Source organism: Myotis yumanensis, unplaced genomic scaffold, assembly GCF_028538775.1.
Source record: "Myotis yumanensis isolate MYYU_CA2020_CCGP unplaced genomic scaffold, mMyoYum1.0.hap1 SCAF_4, whole genome shotgun sequence".
In the NCBI taxonomy this organism is placed as follows: domain Eukaryota; kingdom Metazoa; phylum Chordata; class Mammalia; order Chiroptera; family Vespertilionidae; genus Myotis; species Myotis yumanensis.
This window is the reverse complement of record NW_027223755.1, coordinates 109905766-109930954: the sequence shown is the minus strand read 5'-3', so window position 1 is coordinate 109930954 and position 25189 is coordinate 109905766. Positions and strand designations below refer to the sequence as shown.

Genomic DNA, 25189 nt, shown 5'->3' with positions numbered 1-25189 from the left:
CCGGGCCGCCTCGCCGGGGCGGAGCTGGGGACGAGACCCGAGGCAGCCTGGGAGCGGAAGTGCAGCGCTCGCCGGAAGTTCCGGCATCTCCGGCATCCCCGGCATCCCCGGCGGACTGAGCGGCTGACAGGCTTTGGCTGGAGCCCGAGCTGCGTGGAGGACTTGGTGGCCATGGAGTTGGGCGAGCTGCTCTACAACAAGTCCGAGTACATCGAGACGGTGCGCGGTGTCCGCACTTCGGCGCGTCCCTCTCGAGGCCGGGGTCCCTTTGGGGCCGGTGCCCCCTCTTCTCCCTGCCCCACCCCGGTCCCTGTGTCGTGTATAGGTCTGGCCTTATTTATTCCGTAAATGGCCAGTTTAGGCTTTTTCATTGAATTCCGGTTTCCTCGTAGAGACAAAATGCTTTATAGAAAGCAGGGCAGGTCTCGTCCATCCTAATATTAATTACAGCTCCAGACTTCGGGCTTTTAAAAACGAACCTGTCATAATTGATTACTATGTGCTAAAGACTGTTAAGCTCTTTATAGTCAATATATGATGTGTGTAAGTGGCTCAATCAACGGTACTACTACTATTTTGTTTTTCATTGAATCTCCCAACTCTGTGATACTGGTGAAGTCATTACCCTGGCTTTAAAATTGGGAGATAGAATTGGGGCTTGAATCCACGTCTCTGGTGCCTCTAGGCCAGTGGTTCTCAACCTTCCTAATGCCGCGACCCTTTAGTACAGTTCCTCATGTTGTGGTGACGCCCAACCCTAAAATTATTTTCGTTGCTACTTCGTAACTGTAATTTTGCTACTGTTATGAATCGTAATGTAAATATCTGATATGCAGGATGTATTTTCATTGTTACAAATTGAACATAATTAAAGCATAGTGATTAATTACAAAAACAATATGTAATTATATATGTGTTTTCCGATGGTCTTAGGAGACCCCTGTGAAAGGGTCGTTCGACCCCAAAAGGGGTCTCGACCCACAGGCTGAGAACCGCTGCACTAGGCTATAGACAAACCTCCCACATTGAATTTCTGCATCTGTTCTTCCAGTCCCTCGTTTCCTAGTCCACCCTTGCTTCATTGAAATTCTGGACTCATTCCTTGTAGACTACTCCCTATTTCAAGTCTTTCTCTCCAGTATGAACTTCTTTGACGGAAACCTCTAGCTCAAAACCCACGCAGCTTGCCCCCCCTCATTCCCTGCTGTTTCCTTTCAGGCCTCTGGGAACAAAGTTAGTCGCCAGTCGGTGTTGTGCGGAAGTCAGAACATCGTTCTCAATGGCAAGGTAAGGGGCAAAGCCACCCCCTGGATGAATACCTTTGCTTTCTTTTCACAAATTATTACATCAGCAGAGCAGATAAAATGTTGCCACATTTCCCATTTATTGCTGTATATTTAAAAATTCTCTCTTTTAATTCTCCAGATTGGATTTATTAAATACAAAAGAGGTTCAATAAAAGGAGGCAACAGAAAGCCTTTTTCCTTTTATGCCAGGAAATGATACAATGGCACCCACAACTAAAATTATTACCCAAGATTGAAATACTGCACACAAAACATAAATATGTAACAAAATGTTTTAGTGCAAAAACTAAAGTAATACTAATATGTTTATAATTGATAATAATTATTGATTCAGTCCTAACTGAAACACTTAGAATTAATGTGAGAATTTGGAAAAATAGTACAATTTGAGACCAGTTTGTAAATGGAATATGAAAGGCTCAAAATCTTCAGTCTGAATAAATCAAAATGGCAGAGAGATAAATATAAACTTGAAGATAGCCCTAGCCAATTTGGCTCAGTGGAAGGGTCCTGGGTTTGATCTGGTCAAGGGCACGTACCTTGGTTACAGATTCCTCCCTGACCTGGGCCCTGTCTTTCCCTCTGTTTTCTACTCCATCTAAAAATTAATGGAAAAATATCTTCGGGGGAGGATTAAAATTTTTTTAAATAAACTTGAAGATAATATTAGAACATTTAAGAACCATAGAAAATATCAAGATATATTTGAGATTAATAAACATTGAAGTCTGTGTCTCCTGCCATCTGGAATACTAAATATTCCTTGAAATGTTACACCTCTAACCTCCAGAGGGAAAATAGTCTAACTGTAATCAAGAGATCACAAATATTTTTAATAAAGATAAAATTTGTATGTCCATTAGTGCATCATATCCATTTGAGATTTAATGGAAAGGAAATATAGTTCAGTAAATAGATATAATTAGTAATTATAGACACACTGGTTAGCACAGAAATAGGAAATTCCATTAACTTCATCTGACTCACTTGGGAATCCTTCAGCTAATTATAAAACATTTTCTGTGCTCAGCCCCTGTAGCTCAGTGATTGAACATCGACTTATGAACCAGGAAGTCATGGTTCCATTCCCAGTCAGGGCACATGCCTGGGTTTCGGGCTCAATCCCCAGTAGGGGGCGTGCAGGAGGCAGCCGATCAATGATTCTCTCATCATTGATGTTTATATCTCTCTCTCCCTCTTGCTTCCTCTCTGAAATCAATAAAAATATATTTAAAACAAAAACTGGTGACTTCTTGGTTCTTGGGTTGACACTCAACCTCCGAGCCACACTGGCTGGGCCATGTGGTAATTCTGTGTTTAGTTTTGTGACTTTGTAACTATTTTCCAAAAGGGCTGACCCATTTCATGTTTCCACCACAATGCAATAGAGTACCAGTTTCTTCACATCTTCACTAACACTTGTAATTTTTCGTTATTTGGATGTGGGTATGAATGGTATCTCATTGTAGTTCTTGATTTGCATTTCCCTAATAACTAATGATGATGAAATCTTTTAATGTGCTTATTGGCCATTTGTGTATCTTCTTTGGGAAATATCTATTCAATACTTTGCTCATTTAAAAATTGTGTTGTCTTTTTGTTGTTGGGTTATAGGAGTTCTTTATATATTCTGCATATTAAGTCTTTATCAGATATATGATTGCAAATAAATCCTACCATTCTGAGATTATCTTTTCACTTCCTTTTTTGCAGTTTATTTTTAGAGAGAGAGGAAGGGAAAGGGAGAGAGAAATATCGATGTGAGAGTGCAATATTGATCAGCTGCCTATTGGAGATTGAACCCACAACCTGGGCAAGTGCCCTTGATGGGAATTGAACCAGCAACCTCCTGGTGCGCAGGACGATGCCCAACCAACTGAGCCACACTGGCCAGGGCTCTTTTCACTTTCTTGATGGTGCTCTTTGATGTACAAAAGTTTTTAATTATGATGAAGTCCAATTTATCTATTTTTTTCTTTTGTTGCTCAAGGTTTTGCTTATCATATCTAAGAATCCCATACCCAAGATCACAAGATTTACTCTTATATTTTTTTCTAATAGTTTTTTGGTTTTAGCACTTGTGTTTAGGTTGTTGATGCATTTTTTTTTTGGGTTTGTTTTGTTGTTAATTCTCACCCTAGAATATTTCTTCCATTAATTTTTAAAGAGAGTGGAAGGGAGGGGGAGAGACAGAGAGACATTGATGTGAGAGAGACACATCTATTGGTTGCCTCTCTCTTGCTCCTACTGGGGCCGGGGATGAAGCCTGCAACCGAGGTACGTGCCTTCACAAGAATTGAACCTGGGACCTTTCAGTCCAAGGGACAACACTGTAATCACTGAGAAAAATGAGCTAGGGCTCATTGATGCATTTTGAATTTATTTTTGATATAGGGGGTCCTAATTCATTCCTTTGGAATGTGGAAATCCAGTTGTCTGAGTGCCATTTTGGTCTTGGCATCATGTTAGAAAATCAGTTGGCCATAGATGCATGGTTTCTTTGTGGACTCTCAGTTTTGCTCCATTGGTTGATATGTGTGTTCTATGTCAATACCATACTGTTTTGGTTGTTGTGGCTTTGCAGTAATTTTGTAATCAGAAAGTATGAGTCCTCCAACTTTGTCCTTTTTCAAGATTGTTTTTGTTGTTTGGCCCATCTGTTTCTTTTTAAAAAGATGTTTTATTTGGCACTATTTGGTACACACAGAAGAGTAATATGTAATATGTTGTTATAAAGTATAAAAATTAAATCAATACCAGGAACCCACCATCCAAATGCAGAACTGTAACAGATAATACGGTACTACCTTTGTCTTCCTTTCCCATTCCTTTCTTCTGCCTCCTTCCAAGAGGAAATTACTATCCTGAACTTCGTCTTACATAAATTCTTTATTTTATTTATTTGTTTATTTTTTAAATATGTTTTTAATGATTTTACAGAGAGAGGAAAGGAGAGGGAGAGAGAGAGAGAAATAGAAACATTGACGAGAGAGAAACATCAATCAGCTGCCTCCTGTATGCTCCCCACCGGAGATCGAGCCGTAACTTGGGCATGTACCCTGACAGGGAATTGAACCAGCAACCTCTTAATGCATAGTTCAGTGCTCAACCACTGAGTCACACCAGCTGGGCTAAATTCTTTATTTACAAAAAATGTTTTACCACAAACATATGTATCCCTAAGTAATACAGGGTGTTCCAAAAATGTATACACATTTTGAATAATTATAAAGGCAGTATTTATTAAAATACATTTTATTTTCAATATGTAATAGAATCAGCTGTTAAAATGTGTATACATTTTTTTGGGACACCTATATAAATTGTTTAGCATTACTTGGTTTTCTGTGACTTTTTTAACGTATAATTATAATAATGACAATAGAAAACATTTAATATGACACTGTTGTTTATAAGATTCATGTGGTTTGTGCATTTTCACTGCTGTGTACAATTCCATTTATTCCCCTCACTTGTTGGTGGATAACTAGTTATTTTGTTTCCAATTTTGCTATTATGAACAATCCATGTATGTTTCTAGCTCTTGTCCCTTTCCGAACTTTGACAATTCTGTTTTTCTGAGCCTTTATATCAGGTGTCACAGCGCCTGCAGGAGTAGACAGGGATAAAATGAGTAAAAAGACTGGGTGTAGCCAGCTCAGTGGTTGAGCATTGACCTATGAACCAGGAGATCATGGTTCAATTCCCGTCAGGGCACAAGCTCAAGTTGCAGGCTCCATCCCTGGTGGGGGGTGTGCAGGAGGCAGCCGTTCAATGATTCTCTCTCATCATTGATGATTCTATCTCTCCCTCTCCCTTCCTCTCTGAAATAAATCAACACACACACACACAAAGACTGGGTGTAAACAATAGTGTTGTGGGGCCTGGTGACTTGGGACAATACATGTCCTAGTTAAACCCAAGCTGATTGTTTCAAGTGAGAAAATACGCTTATATTTCCAGAGCTTCTGATTTTCCCAAAAGAAACTAGAAATCTGGCTTTTTAAAAATGCAAAATGTCCCACTTTTCAAATAATAGCAGTTAATTTAAACGATAAAAAATGTTGTCTGGGCGACACAAAACAGGTTTCCAGGTGCTATCCTTGGGCCTCCAACTTCCACCTCTGCCTTTTCCCTTGTTGAGTGCAGTGAACTCTGCTTCAGTACCATTTCTTCCCTGTCAGGGTCTTACAGGCACCTCCTTTCATTTTAACACACTGTTGCCTCTATTTTGAATCACTTCTCTTCTTCAGTTGCACTCTTTTACGTGTGTGTATGTATATATATATATATATATATATATACACACACACACACACTATATTTGTTTTATACATTTTATTGATTTTTTACAGAGAGGAAGGGAGAGGGATAGAGAGTTAGAAACATCAATGAGAGAGAAATATCGATCAGCTGCCTCCTGCACACCCCCTACTGGGGATGTGCCCGCAACCAAGGTACATGCCCTTGACCAGAATCGAACCTGGGACCCTTCAGTCCGCAGGCTGACGCTCTATCCACTGAGCCAAACCGGTTAGGGCTATTATGGAACTTTTAAGACAAACAAAAGTAGAGAGACCATATAATAAATTCACCAGCTTCTACAATTAGCAATATTCTGACATTATCATTTCCCAAACATATTTTGACTGGGATGGGGAGCCGAGCTGGAGTATTTTAAAGCATCATATTATTTCACCCATAAATACTTTGAATATGTATCACTAATATTTAAAGACTTTAAATAGTAGAGTATCCTTCTTATAATTTTTTTCAAAAACAGTAATTTCCTAATATCTAATCCTCAGTCCACGGTCAGTCTTTCTAATATCTCAAGATGTCTTTTTACATTCGGTTTCTTTAAAACAGGATCCAAACAAGGTCAAGTACACACTGTGTTTGGTTACTATGTCTCTTAAGTTTCTAATTTGTCACAGTTCTTTTTCTCCACCCCCTTCCACCCCCTACTTTTCCCCATGCCATTTTCCCCCCCTCACCTGAGGATATTTTTTTCCATTGATTTTTAGAGAGAGCAGAAGGGAGGGAGAGAGAGGGAGAGGTAGAGAGAGAGAAAGAAAGAGAAAGAAAAAGAGCAATATCGATGTGAGAGAGACACATCAATTGGTTGCCTTCCCAAATGCACCCCAACTGGGCTAGGGATGGAACCTGCAACCTAGGTATGTGCCCTTGACCAGAAATTGAACCTGTGACTCTTCGGTATGGGGGCTGACGCTCTAACCAGGGAGCAACACCGGCCAGGGCTCCCCATGCTATCTTATATTGAGAAAATTGGATCACTCTTCTGTAGAACTTTCAATTTTCTGAATTTGACTGGTTGTGTTTACATTGCCCCCTCCTCCCTGTAAATTGGTAGTTAGATCTAGAGCAGTGGTCGGCAAACTCATTAGTCAACAGAGCCAAATATCAGCATTACAACGATTGAAATTTCTTTTGAGAGCCAAGTTTTTTAAACAAACTATATAGGTAGATACATTGTTATTAACTTAATTAGGGTACTCCTAAGGCTTAGGAAGAGCCACACTCAAGGGGCCAAAGAGCCGCATGTGGCTCTCGAGCCGCAGTTTGCCGACCACGGATCTAGAGGCTTGGTCAGATTCCTGTACTTCTAGTTTATTGCTTTTCCTTAGCCCAGCTATTAACTTAGATAAGGCTCATTATCTCTTTTTACCTTCATCCACTGTAGTCATCTAAGGGTTATTTTCCCTACAGTGAAAAGTTCTCCCTCCTCCATTCAGATTCTAGACTTCTTCAAGAGTAATATTTCTAAAATGAACATTCACTTGTTCCAATCGTCGGCTAATATCTTCATTGATTCCTTATATCCTCTAGGAAAAAAGTCCAAGTTTCTATGCTCAGCATATGTAATCCCTCATGATCTGGTGCCTTGTTTACTTTTCCAGCTGCAATCCCAGCCATATACACTTTTTTTTACCCCATTCATTCATTTATTCAACAGACATTTCAAGAATACCTACTCTTTACCAAGTATGGGGCATTAGTTCCCCCAAATTTCTGGGTTGTGTTATTCAACCCCTCTGGGCAATCTCTGGGGAAGCCTGCAGAGTAGCACTTAGTCTGAGTCCAGACATTGGGAGAGCTACCAGAACCACAATGAGTCCCCCTCTGGGGGCATGAAGTTGGAGGTAGTTGTGCTACCAGATAAGGCAAAGTCAGGAGCCGCCAGGACTCTTGTTGAGCAAGCCGCCATGGCGTGGGGGCAGGTGGATCTGAGTAAATCCAAGGAGGTGCATAAACTAGGTCTACTCCAGGTGTTCCCAATAAATGTTTGTTCATTCAGGGAGGCCTAGTCAAAGGCTGTTCTGGGGAAAGCTTGTGATATCAGGAGAACATCTTCAGCTACAAGCAGTTGTGAGGTTTTTTGCACACATTCAGATATTTATAAAACAATAAAAATTGCATTTTGTTATGTATTTATTAAAGACAATCACTTATTGCCCAACTGGCGTGGCTCAGTGGTTGAGCGTCGACCTATGAACCAGGAGATCATAGTTTGATTCCCAATCAGAGCACATGCCCAGGTTGTGGGCTTGATCCCCAGTAGGGGGCGTGCAGGGGCAGCTGATCAATGATTCCCTCGCATCATTGATGTTTCTATCTCTCCCTATCCCTTCCTCTCTCAAATCAATAAAAATATTTTTTAAATAAAAAAGACAATCACTTATAGTTTATAAAAAATATTGGCCTGATCTACACAAAAATTTCCTGATAATGGTAATTAAAAACTGCTACTCTTACCACCCTTGTTTCCACACCAATATTCATTCTAATCTTGAAGTGTAATACAATAAGACTGAAGACCAAACACTTTAGGTCCCAGTCAAGATAATAAAATACTCTTAAGTCTTTTGGGTCCTTGGATTGATTGACATCAATAAGGGAACCAATATTTTAAAATATATTTTAAAATTTATTTCGGAGAGGAAGGGAGAGGGAGAGAGGGATAGAAACATCAATGATGGGAGAGAATCATTGATTGGTTGCTTTCTGCACGCCCCCCATGGTGGATTGAACCTGCAACCCAGGCATGTGCCCTGACCAGGAATCAAACCATGACCTCCTGGTTCATAGATCGATGCTTAACCACTGAGCCACGCTGGCTAGGCAACAAAACCAATTTTTGATGCTGTGAAAGAATTGTGTTCATCTCCAATAATGAATCCAAGCTCCTGCCAGCCCACTCGGTTGAGGGAGGCCACAACATCATTCTCTTTGGTAATTTCACTTTCAGCAATTCTCTTCAGTTCCTCCATCACACTTTATGTACATAAGCCTCTTTTCTGATCATGACATTTTTGTAATTGCTGTCATTGGCATATCTCAATTTCCCATTGGGCTGAACTTAGCCTTGTGACGCACGCATATAATAATGCAGATAAAAGTCACTGTCCATGGCTCAAAAAAAGGCCACAGAGACGGAACTTTAATAGCAAACCATGCAGTCAGTGTTATCAGGCCAATTCTCTTACAAGTTTTAAAAAAATTAGTAATTCCCTGATATCATCTAATCCTCAGTCCATGTTTAGTCTTTCCTGTATTTCAAGATATTTTTTTACAATTGGTTTGTTCAAATCAGGCTCCAAACAAGGTCTTAATCTTACAAGTTATACCTTTAGGTAGAACATTAGACTCAGTAGATCACGCATGTCAAACTTGTGGCCAAACTCGTTATTTAAAAGCAGCGTGCACCATGAGTTTGACATGCTTGCAGTAGATCACACAATTCTCAGTCAGGGTCTTGTTACCTGCTCTTTTTGTTGTTATGTTTTCATCTGTGTTGATAATTTTTAAGTGTGCTTTGTTTTATAGACCATTGTGATGAATGACTGTATTATCCGAGGGGATCTGGCAAATGTAAGAGTCGGACGTCATTGTGTTGTGAAAAGTCGGAGTGTCATAAGGCCACCATTCAAGAAATTCAGCAAAGGGTATGTAACTTAATTATCTTGTTTCAGTCTTGGGCAAGCTGCTGCTAATGGTGGTGTTCTCCATGTGTTGATTGTGGTGCAAGGAATGGGTCTATGCTGTTGGAGATGCTGAGTAAGAATTCTGGTGGTGGTCGTCCTAGTCTAGTTGATGGTTGGTCGGTTGGTTGTCAGAAACAGAATCCACTTAATCTGGCAAAAGCAAAGGGGGTTCTTATTAAACAGCACAGGCATATTTGATGGAACCTAAGGGTAGAAAAAGGGGCCGAGCCTTATGAGGAACTAGAACCCCAAAGTAGTCACCTTACCAGAATCAAGACAGTATTCTGTATATCTAATATCTCTGTCTCCAAAATGATACTTTGTATTGATCTGTCCTCTCCGCACTTCTTTCCCTCACCTCTTTCTCGGGTTGTCTTTCCCCTTTCCTCCTGGAGCTGACTTTGCTACTGCAGCCCCTCATTTATATCATTTCTCCATTTAGACTTCCAGCAGATACCAACTAGAGATCTAAGGTCTTATTTAAAATTCATGGGAGAGGGAATTGATTGGCTCACCATGAGTTAAGTGTTCACCCCTGGTCTAATAGCTGTGACCTGAGAGCAGGTCAAGTCAGGCCCACTGATCTCACAGTGGGAATAAGGAGTGTCCAAGAAAGGACATGGACAGGGCAGGAAAACTGGCCACTCTCCCTACATGGTGGTATTCTCTTTGTTTCTCTTCTCCTTAACTAATTTGTTCTCCTGGTTCCTGCATGTGACATCTACATTTCATCCAGTAATTCAGCAAGCATTTATTGAATACTTTCCTTATGCCAGTCACTAAGTTATAAGCAGGGCATATAAAGATGGATAAAATAGCACTCCTGCCTCAAGGTTTTGTGTGTGTGTGTGTGTGTGTGTGTGTGTGTTTAGAGAGAGAGAGAAACATTGATTGGTTGTTCCATGTAGTTATGTATTCATTGGTTGATTCTTGTATATGCCCTGACTAGGGACTGAACCCATAACCTTGGCGTATCAGGATGATACTCTAACCAACTGAGCTACCTGGCCAGGGCCTACCTCAAGGTTCTTAAAACCTAGTGGTAGAAATCTATATATATAAGAGGTTAAGTGTCCATCCGTCTGACCGGTAGCTATGATGCACACTGATCACCAGAGGGCAGACACTCTACGCAGAAGCTGCCATGACGCGCACTGGCCATTTAAAAATACACGGCACCACGGACCTGGCGCTGACAAACCAACACTCGGCTTCCCCCAAGTGGGACACAGGCCCTGCCACCACCCGGGAGCGACACCCCACCAAATTGCAGCCAACGCTGCCAAGACCTCATGGCACAAAATGTGGCCTATAGCCCAGCCCAGCCCAGTCGCTGTGGGCACCGGGTAATGACGTCATGTAGCAACGCCCGGCTTCCTCTCCCTAGCGACTAGCCTCCTTTTGCAGTTTCTTCAGCCCAGGAACACAACTTGCTTTATAGCCAGGTGCAAACATTTTACACTTTAACCAAATGTCTGTGACGCATTTTCACATGCCTCATCTCGTTTGATCCTCACAGAAGTCCTGGAGCAGGTAGCTAGGAGACTCGGTGGAATCCTATTTTCTTTTCATTAGCCAGAAAATGGAGATTTAGAAAGCTTAGAAATTTGACCCGACTGAAAAGAAGTAAGAAATGGTGGAACTTGAAAATGACTTCAGGTTTTCTCACTGTGCAGAATATAGTCAAACACTGCTGCAGTTAAATATTTTACCATTTGTTCTCCCTGTGTGATCTACAATAATAATCTGCTTCGGTTGATATTTGCTGTTGTGTTGCTGACAATTACCTGAAAGAGAAGTTGGGGTGCTTCACTGGGCTGGAAAAAGTTTAGCTACATAAGAAAGCAGGTCTAATTAAGCAAGTTTATTATATATATATATATATGGCTAAGTTGACTCGCGCATGTATGATACATATAAAGCTCTCACTGGTGCCAATTGCACACATGTGTTTCGATTTGTCATTGTCGATCATGAATTTGGTTGACACTCCTATTATAGAGAAAGGGCGAATAGCAATATTAAAATATTTCTTCTAATTAATTTCTTTTCAATGTGCATGAATCCGTGCACCGGGACACTAGTATTTACATAAACACATTTCTATTATATAATGTGATCACTACTATGTAATGTGATAGTCCTGTCACATGGGTCTGAACAAAGTAAGGTGGGAACAGGGAAGAGAGCAGCTAACTCAGACTAACTTTAATACCTAGGAGTGAATCATGCAGGGATAATCCTGCATCTCCCGTAATGATGTTGGGCTCCAGGCTTTCCATGATATATGGGGATTGGAGTAGAGAGTCACCCAAAAACATTCACAAGAAATTATTCACTCATTATCTCAGAAGGCTATTGGGGGAAACCAGAAAACCTTGTGGTAGGTACCCTTTTGTGATTTTGTGTAGTGGCCGATACTCTGCTAGAGGTGTTGACTCCAGTTTCTGCTAAAAGCATTATTGGGTTAGATATGCGGGCTGGGAGAAGTGCTGGAGCAGGAGGGAGAACCGGCCCTACTACTTTAACAGATTCACCAACCAGTCTTTATGGGAGATGCCTGTGCTGGGCCAGCATGACGTTATTTCGGACCCTTTGGGGTTGAATGCGACCCCACTGCCCCAAGACTCAAGCTTGGTGGAAACCCCTCCAGCTGAGAACAAGTCCCGAAAGCGGCAGCTCTCAGAAGAGCAGCCAAGCGGCAATGGTGTGAAGAAGCCCAAGCTTGAAATCCCTGTGACACCCACAGGTCCATCGGTGCCCAGTTCCTGAAGCTTTGGCAGCACTAGCGGGAGCTATGCCAGCAGCGAGAAGGCATTGAGCCCCCCCGGGAATCTTTCAACCGCTGGATGCTGGAACGCAAGGTCGTGGACAAAGGCTCTGACCCCATGTTGCCAAGCAACTGTGAGCCAGTTGTGTCGCCTTCCATGTTTCGTGAAATCATGAATGACATTCCCATCAGGTTATCCCGAATCAAGTTCCGGGAGGAAGCCAAGCGCCTGCTTTTTAAATACGCAGAGGTGGCCAGGCGTCTCATCGAGTCCAGGAGTGCATCCCCTGTCAGCAGGAAGGTGGTCAAGTGGAACCTGGAGGACACCTTCAGCTGGCTGCGGAAGGACCACTCAGCCTCCAAGGAGGACTACATGGATCACCTGGAACATCTGCACAAACAGTGTGGCCCCCATGTCTCAGCCGCGGCCACGGACTCCGTGGAAGGCATCTGCAGTAAGATCTACCACATCTCCCTGGATTATGTCAAACAGATCTGAGAGAAGCACCTTGCCATCCTCAAGGAAAACAACATCCCAGAGGAGGTGGAGGCTCCAGAGGTGGAGCCCCGCCTGGTATACTGCTACCCAGTACGGCTAGCTGTGTCTGCGCCCCCCATGCCTAGAGTGGAGATGCATATAGAGAACGACGAAGTTTGCTCCGGGCTCAACACCTCTAGCAGAGTATCGGCCACTACACAAAATCACAATGAGAACAAACATTGCATTGCTTATCCTTGCCATTGTCATCCCAACTCCTCGCACAGAGTGTGGCATATTGTAGGGTTTGTTGGTGAGTGGAGAGATGTGTAAATAAGAATGGTCCACGTGAGAAATATAGAAATATGAAAGTATAAATAGCAACAATACCTGAACAGGAGGTGATAGGGATTTTGTCCCGCGCATATGCATGTCCCAGAACCTGATAATGGAATACAGTTTGGAATTTTTAACTTAAGATTAAAGAATTAATGGTACTGCTGTAGACTATGATGGGATCAGGGACTTCATTGCCACACAAGGTGTACAGACTAAAAATGTGAATTCAGGAAAATTTAAAGAGTATTTAAATTTGCCATCACTTTCTAAATATATATACATATAGTTGCCATCTCTGACAAAATACTCCTGACAGAATAGAACCCAGGGCTGGAAAGAGCCAATGAGCATCCACCTACTTTATGTTCATTCCAGTCCAAATATTTTCCATCCTAAGGTACTGAAATTACTTGTAAATATGACCACAGAACCACTGTCCGTGACACTGTAGGAGACCTGGAGAATGAGAGCAAGGTTAGAGCCCTCAGAAAGCCTACTGACACCTACTCCCGTCCAAGTCCTGGCTTATATATGACACTTTCTTTTTTTTAAAATATATTTTATTGATTTTTTACAGAGAGGAAGGGAGAGGGATAGAGAGTTAGAAACATCGATAAGAGAGAAACATTGATCAGCTGCCCCTTACACACCCCCTACTGGGGATGTGCCCGCAACCAAGGTACCTGCCCTTGACCGGAATCGAACCTGGGACCCTTCAGTCCGCAGGCAGATGCTCTATCCACTGAGCCAAACCGGTTAGGGCTTATATATGACACTTTCAATTAAACTTTTACCAAACCTCCATTCCTTGTTATATTCTCACATGTCATGGTAGTTTTCCCCTGTAGCATTTCCTCAGTTGTAACTAACTAACTAACTACTTGCTGTATAATCACTTGTTTAATTTTGTTTCTTCTCTTTATTGTAAGCGCCTTGTGGGCAGGGTTTACATTGTTTATCTTTGCCATTATATCCCCAATTCCTAGCATAGAGTCTGACATATAGTAGGCACTCAACAAAATGAAGGAATATATCCATTTTCAGATTGTTGGGTGCTAGCATTTATATCCCACAGACGCGATGTCAGTCCCTGGCATATTATAGAGCAGACTAGAGGCCCGATGCACAAAATTCATGCAAGGGGCTCAGCCCTCGAAGCCCCAGCTTCATCCGGAAGGTCGTTTGGCTATTGGGTCTAATTAGCATATTAGCTCTTTATTATGTAGGATTATTAAAAATGAGATCTGTGAGCGTTTTCAAAGGAAGCAGGAATGAGCACACAGGCACTCATTTTTATTTGGTGCCAGTGCCTTTAGCTTAGAATATCTTGCCCCTTCTGCCTTGCTGTTTTCTTGCTCTAATATTTCTGATATTGAGCTAGTAGGAAAATTTATAGAGTATAGTGGTATAAAGTTTGAAATTTAAATTTGCCATCTCTGACAAAATACTGGGGAAATTATAGAATTTCTCTAGCCTGAGGATTCCTTCCTTGCTAGGAACAGTTTTAATAAGACAAGATGATGAACTTGAGATTAGGATCTATAGTTTTATACGCCTTGACCAGAAATACCTCACCTTGATCTTTGTTCATCTTTTTTCCCTATAGGGTTGCATTCTTCCCTTTACATATTGGGGACCATGTTTTTATTGAGGAAGATTGTGTGGTCAACGCGGCTCAGATTGGCTCTTACGTTCATGTTGGCAAGAACTGTGTGATTGTGAGTATGGTGACTTGGTGACTAAGCAGCCTCACTGCCCTCTGGCTCCTGTCCCTCCCATCAGTGGCCTCTGCTTCTGTGACCAGATAAGGCAGAAGTAGCTTCTGGTCCGCTGGCATTATTATTGCATTTGGAGCTTTTTCCTAGGCATTAATGATCATGGCTGATCTTTATTGAACCTCTTCCCTGTGATGTTAAAGACGTTCCTTTAATTTTTTCATTTACTTCTCACAATCATCCAAGGGTGTTGTAGCTGCTGCTGTTATCCCTGTTTTTCAGTAAGACTGAAGATCTTAGATACTATAGGGGTGATGAGGCTATTAAGTAGAGCTGGGATTTGAATCCAGGTGGTATGAATGGTCATGCTGCTATATGTCCTACCTGTTGCCTTACCTCAGGGATCTTACTGTCTGGTGGGGTGAGGGGTGAGTGAAGGGTGAGGTAAAACTGGCTCATAGACGAGAGGAGGATGGGCATTTTGGTTAAGAGGTTGGCATGTGTAAGGCTCAGAGTCACCACAGGACATGACTTCAGGGGAGCTGCAGGTAGTTGAGGGTGCATGGGAGCACCTTGCTCAGCAGAACCCGTAGGATCTGGTCCCAGGAGACTTGGTGTCCTTTTGTTTGGTCCCACTCGGGTTTCTTGGCATTTCACAGATGAGGAGCTTGATTTCAGGCAGGATTTATAAGAATGTTAATGATCAGAGCCAAACTGTTTAGGGAAAATGTTTCCTCCACTTCAAATTTGTACTTCAGACCAGATTCTAGGAAAAGCCAATACTTTTTCATATTTTTAAATGGCTGCTCCTAATAATACAGAGCTGGCTCTCTGCTCTGGATGAGACTCTGATCCTGGAGTATCAGAAAACTCGTAGCAGCTGTGCAGTTAACGTTCCAGGAGCCACAGGCACCGTACAGGGGAGAAGCACATTGCTGCGAGGAACATTCCAACCTGACTTGTTACTCAGAATCAAGGGAGGTGGTTGTTTTGCCAGATATGCTCCTCCAGAGTGCTTAGTGTTAGAGACAGGAAGTCTTTGTCCTGGCCTGCTGTGGAAGGAAGGGGGGAGATAGTGAAATCCAGCCTGTCCCATGTCCCGTTGACAGAAGCTGGTTTTCCAAGCCTCAGCTGGGTTTCCTGGTATGTCCTGTGGCCAAGAAGACCTCAACGTAGCAGCTTAGTCCTTCAGCCTGTCCTTTAGCCCTGCAGCAGACATTTGAAAGGTTCATGGCCAGATGCTAGTCCCAGGCCTGGGGAAGTCTAGTCCTGTTGTCAGGTGCACTGCTTCGTGGGTCACTTTTCAGTGTATCAGTTGACTGTCATTTCACAGTCATTGTTCAGTAGTGGTAGTACTGTCCTCGTTTGCTGAACCTTTACAGATTCTCAAGTAATGTGAGAATCTTTTAAAAGAGTCTGGCGTGCCTCCTGACACACAGGTCCTTCCTATAGCATCCACGTGAAGTTTTAGGTATTAATCAGAATTGCCCAGATGCCAGCGGGAAAAGTCCAACAGGCAGTATTAATAGGCACTGTTGTGCTGTGAGTTGTGCATTTACCACTCTGATCCTGACAGCATCCCTGCAGGTTGGTTTTATGTCCTATTTCACAGATGACACGAAGGCTCAGAGATGCTGAATAACTTGCATCAGGAGATATAGGTAGCTTAATGCTAGCAACATGCACTTCTTGACCCCTTCAGGAAAATTCTCCAGGAAAGAAAAAGAAGTAGTTTTAGATGTTAGCCTTCTCCACTATTGCCAATTCATTATGCCTAAGAAGTACCTACAATTTTTTTTTTTTTTATTTTGCTGATATCTAATTGATCTTTTTACCCAGAGAGCTCTGAAATCAAAATGAACATCATTTCTCTGAGTGGGCAGAATGGTCAACCAGTGGACAAAGCAGGCTGGTGGTACACAGAAGATTCGTGTTCCTCTTGTTTTGTTTTGTTACATCTCTCTCTCTCTCATATATATATATATTATTGATTTCAGAGAGTGAGAGAGAGAGAAACATCAATGATGAGAGAGAATCATTAATCAGCTGCCTCCTGAACGCCCCTTACTGTGGGTCAAGTCCATACCCCCTTGATCAGAATCGAACTCGGGACCCTTTAGTCCACAGGCCAAACCACTGAGCCAAACCAGCCAGGGCCCTTGTTCTTCTTTGTCAGGGCCCACTGTGCACAGATCTCTGTATGTGAATGTATCGTGCCTTACATAGCACGTTCTCTTGCCTGTCATTCAGAGCTCCATGTGCTTAGTCTGAGTTATTAGGAGCTAAGATAGCATCTTGGAGTCATTTGGAAATTATGAGGGAGCTGGTCACCAGCTGAATTTTTGAAATTGCCAATATCAGGGAAGTCATGGAAGAGAACTTTGCAAGGAGGATGAATAGCTACAGTAATGACTTGCTTCTGAGCTAAAGATGTTGCCAAGTATTGCCAAAACTATTGTCCACAAAGCTAGAGGCAACTTAGTAGACACTTAAGAAATTGGGACCTTAGAAATATAAGTGCGTTAGAGGTAAAAAAATTCATTTGGCAGTCTATCTGTTAATTCCTGGAAATGCATCCGATTTGGGTATATTTGGGTATTTAATAATGGGGAAAATTTGGTCACAACTAAATGAAAGTATCTTTCATATTCTTTGGTAAAATTCTTTGGTAATTCACATAGTGAATTACAGGCTCTGGTGATGTAAACATAAGTTGGTACAGAACAAAACTTATAGCAAGTAGCCTGAGGCGCACCTCTAAACTGTTTTCAGAGCCTCCTTACCATTAACCCATGGAACAGATGGCTCTCCCAGACGTCCTCTCTTACCCTCAGAATGCCGTGGGTGATGGCAATGGAAAATTGGTGGCCGTGGATAAAGTCAGACATAAGGCTCAGCCTACACCTTCAAACAGGTGCATGGACTAATACGATCATTAGTGTAGAAGTGGATTCTAATTTCCTGCATAAGCGGCTCTAGGGCTTTGAGTGAAGAAGTGAGAATCAGCCTCCTTCACTTTTCTGTTTTTCTGTGCGAGCCTCTCGGGCAGGGTCTTTCCTCATGGAAACAAGATAGCGCTCCTGTTTCTGTCCCATCCTTTGGAAACTTCGTTGAGAAGAGCTTTTCCCCCAGTACTCCCAGCAGAATCCTGATGTTGAGATTCATCAGACTGGTTTTTGGCTCAAATGCCAATTCTCTAGACCAGCAGTTGCCAACCGGTGATCCATGGACCACTGGTGGTCCGTGAGGTCCGTCAGGTTGGCAACCGCTGCTCTGGACCAGTCTCTGTGGCCAGCTTGGGGTTTAGAGTGTGGGATGGAAATGGAAGCACATGGGCTGAGCTGGGCATAGGGGTAGTTCCCAACAGAAATACAGGTTCTGTTACCAGAGGAAAGGGGAACAGAGGTTGAGTAAGCAAAACAGATGTCCACTAAATTAAAAAAAAAAATTAAACCGAACTCTTAGAAGACTGAATGTCATATAGTCTGTAATGCTTAAGATAACCTGGACTGTTCCCAGCATATAACCTCCAGCTGAAATGTGCACCCCCCCCCCCCCCCACACACACACACAAACTCACACTCACACTCACACTTATATTCCTACCTCCTCTTGCTTGTCAGGTACCATCTGAAGCAGGGAATTGTGGCCAAGCCTCTTGTCACTATCCCTGGCTATTGTAAGATATCACAGATGAAGAAAATATAAAATAGCCATCCATGTTTATTCTTATTTCCTGATCTATTTCCTGTTAATAATATTGTAATTTCAGGGGCGCCGGTGTGTGTTGAAAGACTGCTGCAAAATTCTTGACAACACAGTACTACCCCCAGAAACGGTGGTCCCACCATTCACTGTCTTCTCAGGCTGCCCAGGTAACTGTCAGTACTGATTATGAAAACTCGTTGACTTTTCTTCACAAAAGCCATGCAGGCAATTTCTGTCTCTGACAGTGTGTTAGTCTAGCTGACTTAAAAATTCTTCTACTACAAAGTACATGAGAATGCTGTTTACAATATGACAGGTATCCTTTTAAATGCATAGTTGGATAAGGACATTCTCATGGGTCAGAAGTAAAGAGGAAACGGAGTGGACACTGGGAGCATGCTTCAGTCGACGCTGTCTTCAGAAAGGAGTGGCTGAGGGTGTGCATCTGTGTGGGGCAGAGAGAGAGCCTTGCATCCACACATGGCAGAGGGCCTCTTGGAGGGTTTCCCTCAACAAAAGTTGATGTAGAGCAAGTCTGCCACCAGCACAGGAGGAGCAGGGAGAGGCATGTCTCTCTTGGCCTGGACGGCTACATGGGAAAAGGAAGTCTCCAGAGAATTCTAACTACGGCCTGATGTGCCATTGGTTGGTGATTTGAACTTATACTTCCTGCCCTGCCCAGGAATGTCCAAATTGAAAAGTGAACATACAGCATGGTCTAATACCAGTGACAACTCTAGACAGCTGAGAGAAGTAACTGTATCCCCTCTCAACCTTGGCTGACAGAATGCTCATAGGTAAAACCCCTCTTGAGCTAAGAGTTCCTGATTACACAGCATGTGAGGAAACAAGTAATACATGCTTGTCCTAGAAAGGTTGGAAAACACTGAAATCAAAGGAAAATGGAACCTCATATTTCCATCATTTCATATATATATTAAAAAAATTGATTTCAGAGAGGAAGGAAGAGGGAAAGATAGAAACATCAGTGATGAGAGAGAATCATTGATCGGCTGCCTCCTGCATGCCCCGCACTGGGGATTGAGCCCACAATCCAGACATGTGCCCTTGATGGAATCGAACCTGGGACCCTTCAGTCTGCAGGCTGACACTCTATCCACTGAGCCAAACCGGCCAGGGCAACAGTTACGTCTTATGCATGTTTACATGATTGAAATTCTATGACGTATACACAGGCACATCACAAATTCGTAGATGGATATCCGCTTCTGGGTGGCTTAATTGTTTTTCCAGTTTAAACAGTCTCATTACTCAGATAACTGAGTATGAGTTTCAAAAATGGACAACATCGTCCACCCAGATTCTTTGGGGTGGAAATTGGCCATTCTGTTATTTCATGCGTCTCTGCTTTTGCAGAGGAAGAAGAGACATCTTTAGTAATTCTCCCCATATAGGGTTCCACTGAGAAAAAGTCTCATTGATCTCAGCCAGTGCTAGGTCAGATTGTCAGATAAACATCTCATCTGAGGTGAGAAGTGCATTGTGTCCTGGCCGGGTGGCTCAGTTAGTTGGAGTGTTGTCCCATACACCAAAAGGTAGTGGGTTAGATTCCCAGTCAGGACACATACCTAGGTTGTGGATTCAGTCTCCATTCTGGGCGTGTACAGGAGGCAACTGATAAGTGTTTCTTTCTCACATTGATGTTTTATTTTCTCTCCTCTCCTCCCCTCCTCTCCCCTCCCCTCTCCTCTCTCATCCTGTCTCCCTCCCTTCCTCTCTCTTAAAAAGAAAAAAAAGGAAGTACATTGCTAGAGAAATCTCCTAATGTCTTTTAACTTATTGAAGGTCCTTAAACCAACTTAGGGCTGATGGCAGAAGTCAAGGAGGGCTCCACACCATGAAACGTGAGTCATGGAACAAATTGAGAGGCAAATCATACAGAAAGAGTCTGGGTCAGGAACCAAAAACTCAGAGGCCCCCAGGCCAGGCAGATTATGCAAATAATTGAAGTAATAGCCCATCTTATTGCTGCTCGGCCTTTTGGCTAAGGTCAAGTGTAATAGCCATCATAGCTGGTTACGAACACAAGTGCCAGTTTTCCTGAAACCCTCTGCCTCTTATTAAAGATGGAGATTGCCACCCGAGCATTTAGATGGTTAGCATTTGTTGTGAAACTACATAAAACGAACATGGGAAGTATCTTATCACAATGCAGAAAGTACTAAACTCTAAATAGGGCTCTAAGTGCACATCAAGGCTTCCTCACTAACCAGCTCTCACACCTGGAACACCCACCCTCTCTAGGCCTCAGCTTCCTCATTTATACATGACCTCTAAGGTCCTAGGCAGCTTGGATCCTTCATCAGAAGCTCCAAACAGCCCTAGCTGGTTTGGCTCAATGGATAAAGCGTCAGCCTGTGGACTGAAGGGTCCCAGGTTCGATTCCGGCCAAGGGCACATGCCTGGGTTGCGGGCTCGGTCCCCAGTGGGGGGCGGGCAGGAGGCAGCCAATCAATGATTCTCTTTCATCATTGATGTTTCTATCTCTCTCTCCCTCTCCCTTCCTCTCTAAAAATCAATAAAATATATTAAAAAAAAAAAAAAAAAAAAAAAGAAGCTCCAAACACAGTGTTTCTTTGGATTTGAAGTATTTAGCAGTGCTTCCCTGACTTCTGCTGTCAGCCATAGGTTGGTTCTAAGGACCTTTAATAAGTTAAAAGAGATTAAGAGGTTTTCCTAGCAATGCACTTAAAAAAAAAAAAAGTATATATATATATATATATACACACACACACATATATATATGCACATATATATGTATATATATATGCATATGTGTATGTATATGAGTGTGTAGGTATATGAGTATATAATATGAATATATGAAACTGTTTATGCATATATAAACAGAATCATACTCTATTCTGTGTGGAAAGTTGCTTTCTTAGTACATCTTGGACATTTTTTCTTGTCAGTATGTAGAGATTCACCTCATTCCTTTTTTTTTTTAATTGACTTTTAGCGGGAGAGGGAGAGAGGGAAACATCGATAGGCTGCCTCCCGCCTGTCCCCCACCAGGGATGGAGCCCACAACCTAGGCATGTGCCCTGACTGGAAATTGAACCAGCAACCTTTCAGTGCATAGGACGACTCCCAACCAACTGAGCCACACTTTGAATACATAAATGTACCACAGCATAATTAGTCTGTGCCCTGTATAAGGTGTCATTAGAAGTTGTACAGTACCTGGGTTTTCATGATTAGAAACTGCTGCATTGATGCATTTATATATGTTGTGCAATTGGGCAAGATTATCTGTGGGATAAATACTTGAAGTTGGATTGTCAGATCACAGGGTATGAACTTCTAAAAGTTTTGCTAGCTATTCCTAAATTACGCCTCAAAATGGCCATATGAGTTTACACTTCCACCCATAGTGCAGGAGAGTGCCTCTTTCCTGGATATTCTTCAGTCTGAGGCCCATCTTTTATATCCCTACATATAGCACATTTCTGTCCTACTCTGACCCATATTTTGTCTGGTGCGTGTTGGATTCATTTCTTACCTTAAGAATGCTCACCCTGACTTGCCCAGGAGGTGTCACACCAGAATCCAAGGGATGGACCAGTCCTTGTCTGGATCAACCTCTGATGTAGTCACAGTTGCCTTAACTTCAGATCATGCAATGATGTGCTAAGCTCTTTTACTTGGAATAGATTTCTCCATTTTGAGAGCAGTATTATTTATTTCCTCACACGTAAACATTCTTATCATCTAGAAAGTGGTCAGTGGAAGTATTCTGTTAGCACCAAAGATGGAAAACCTAGTATTTCGACTAAAGAAAAGGCTCCCTAGGGGTTTAAACGGGACTCAGAGCTGCAGGCCTTCCTGGCTCCCCATGGTGACCAGGTCTTTCTTTCCCCAGGACTCTTCTCGGGGGAGCTTCCAGAATGTACCCAGGAGCTGATGATTGACGTCACCAAGAGCTACTACCAGAAGTTTTTGCCCTTGACTCAGGTCTAATGTGTCTGTCTCGTGTTGAATTCGCTTGAGCTCTAAGATGAACTTGGGGACAAAGTGAGCCATTCAGCATCTACAAAGAGCTCTTATGTCTTTGACACCTTCTACCCATCCTTTTTTGTTGTTGGGTTTTTTGTTTAATTGTTCTGAATTTCTCAATCATCCTCAGCTCTGAGCTCTTAAGACTTTAATAATAGACCATCTGGAGGAGTTGTCTCCAAAAGCTCTGCTTAAACCGTACCTATTAACAGTCACTTCATACCATTATCTGTGGGACACAGACTCAACTGTTCATAGCACTTCCACTCTTGGTCCTTTGGATGGCTGGGTACTGCTGAGACAGGCTGCAGAGCAGGCACTCTGTCCAGCATGGCAGCCATGAAGCCAGTGTGCTGCTGTGGCCATGAATTCCCCGCTGTGAGACCCACTCACATGGGTCGCTCTCAGCTTTCCTATCACTAACACATTTGGCCAGTTGCTGCAATTGCTCATAATTGTGAAGAAAAAGTGTTTGTGGCTTTTCAGGGCCCTGATTCCTATTGGCTACTGAAACATGAAAGGAGGGGTGGTTAATATTTCTCTGCTTTCCCAAATGACCTGAACTGTCATTTTTGAAAAAAAATTTTTTTTATTGATTTCAGATAGGAAGGGAGAGGGAGGGAAAGATAGAAACATCAATGATGAGAGATAATCATTGATCAGTTGCCTCCTGCACGCCCCCCACTGGGGATCGAGCCTGCAACTGGGCATGTGACTGAAATCGAACCCGGGACCCTTCAGTCCGCAGGCCGATGCTCTACCCACTGAGCAAAACCGGCTAGGGCCTGAACTGTCATTTTAACCAAGGGTGACTAAGAAAAGACTTTCTAGCATTCTGTTGTAGGGCCATTGGCTTTCACTAGGAGGACCCTCAGCACCCAGATTTGATTTTTGCAAAGTCCCAGGTTTGAGTCTCATCTGGATGGACTCGTCAGGCAGCCATCCTTGCCTCAGGGTATTTGGGGGCAGCAGTATATGCCTTATTTCACTAAAGACATGACATTTGTGACAATTGTTCCCTGGCCTGGAACCATTTGACCCACCCTGTATTTGCTGTAAACCTTACAATTCAGACCAAAATACCTGCATACACGGGGGCCTCTTAAAGTCACTCTGTGACAGAGTCCCGAGCAGTCAGGGAAGTCGCCAGTGCCATTCTTATTGTCTCCTGGGTAATAATAGTGCAACCCTCCCTAGATCTGCTCTGACCTCTTGGTTTAGAAGTGAAGGTCTGGGAATGTTGGCCTTGCTTAGTGCTCTGATTTTCCTGTGAGGAGGGTGGAACAGTTCAGCCTTGGAGTTAAGATCTAGCAGGCGCTGTAGTGATTCAATATCCAGCTGTGGGGTTGGTAGCTGTATGTAATTGTCTCTACTCATTCAATGTAAACTGCTTTCTGCTTTGTCTTTTTTTTTATGTTTGTACATTAAAAGATTGACAACCAAACAACTCATTTGAAGGTGATCACTCTTGCCCTCCAACAATGGCTACCTCTATTCTTCGAGCACTTTGCTTTCTGCTGGGAGCCTTGCTGTTCACACCGACCTGTAAAGTGGATGTTCCTCTCACTTTACAGATGAGACTATTAGGTAACTTGGTCCAATACAAGGAGTGGCTGGCCCAGGAGCCACAGCACTGTCTGTCTGGCTCTAGAGCCCAGGCTCTTCAGAGGGGACAAGCTTGCCCTTGGAGCACACCTGCTGTGCCGCCTGTCTGTACCAGCCGCCTGTGATAATTGCATGTTTTTTCATCATACCCTGGCCTCTCCTCCAGCTCCCTTCTCCTTTTGTGCCACAAAAAAGGTACTTAGAGTTGGCAGAATATAACCTGTTGCTCACTAGAGAAATCTTCCAGGGCATGTCCAACAGATTTCCATCCCACCTGTGTTTGACTAGTTTACCACTTTATGCAACTAACTGTCCATTTTCTTATGTAATTTTTTCCAGCTTTATTGAAATATAATTGCCATAATTTTTTGACTTCCATTTTGTTGGGGAACAATGCAAACTAAGAGAAAGTGGGAAGGAGGTTGAGTTTTTTAAAACAAAAACAATTTAAAAATCTTTAACTTAAGTATATGATTCCAGAAGTCCAGTCCAGTTAGAAAAGAAGGGCCATGTAATGAAGTAGGTCTTCTCATTCCAGAATCCCAGAGGCCACCACTCTGGGCAGGTTCTGGTCTCTCCTGGCAGAGGCAGCCTGTATCTGCACAAGCAGGTGTCTATGTGTGCACACACAGGCCCCTCCATGATCATACAAATGCGATCACATGTGAGCTGTGCTGTTCTGCACCTCACTGCTTGAATCAACAACCTACTTTAGAAATTGCTCCATATTGGCATGTACTAGTGATTAAAATAGCAATTGCTAACACAGAGTGTTTACCACATACCAGGTACTCTACTGAGTTCTTTGCATTTGTTAATTCCTCTCATCTCCACAGCCACCATGAGGTCGGTGCACTTTTTCTCCCCAAGGAACAGAGGTTAAGTCCAGTGCCCAGATCTATGCAGCTCATGCGACAGTGAACCTGGGCATTCTGTCTCTATAGTCCGTACTTCTAGTTACTGTGCTGGAATCCTTCCCAGTTACACCTTTCATTGCCCCAGATGTGCCATCTGGCTGTACAGAAAGCTGAGAAAACCAGTGTTTTGGTTTTTTAGGCAGGCAAGAGAAGGGGGATTGGGAATGGGTTTGGGGTGAACCGTCTAACGATGTCTGCCACAGGCAAGGAGCCTAGTGTCTCCTCTGAGAAGATAGTCTCCTTGCATTGTGCCCTGCTGTCTTGTAGCTACACCTGTGGTCTGAGTAGTTAAATGCGAGCAGGTGTCTTACGAGAATTATCTTG

General features: G+C 42.9%; 1 protein-coding gene and 1 pseudogene across 1 annotated transcript; one reads left to right on the top strand and one right to left on the bottom strand.

The window, feature by feature from the left end:
- Positions 1-85: 85 nt before the first annotated feature.
- DCTN5 (dynactin subunit 5) lies at positions 86-23790 on the top strand. The gene is made up of 6 exons (XM_070413670.1): positions 86-219; positions 1219-1287; positions 9156-9274; positions 14507-14618; positions 18388-18490; positions 22210-23790. Exons 1-6 carry the CDS (start codon positions 172-174, stop codon positions 22305-22307), a joined length of 549 nt encoding a protein of 182 aa, XP_070269771.1. The 5' UTR covers positions 86-171; the 3' UTR covers positions 22308-23790.
- On the bottom strand, positions 7499-8634 carry LOC139008408 (protein mago nashi homolog pseudogene; annotated as a pseudogene).
- Positions 23791-25189: the final 1399 nt, after the last annotated feature.

Coding starts and splice junctions, on each gene's coding strand:
- DCTN5 (XM_070413670.1), top strand. CDS start 172: ATGGAGTTGGGCGAGCTGCTCTACAACAAGTCCGAGTACATCGAGACG. Junction 9,275..14,506: donor TTCAAGAAATTCAGCAAAGG/GTATGTAACTTA, acceptor TTTTCCCTATAG/GGTTGCATTCTTCCCTTTAC. Junction 14,619..18,387: donor TTGGCAAGAACTGTGTGATT/GTGAGTATGGTG, acceptor TTGTAATTTCAG/GGGCGCCGGTGTGTGTTGAA.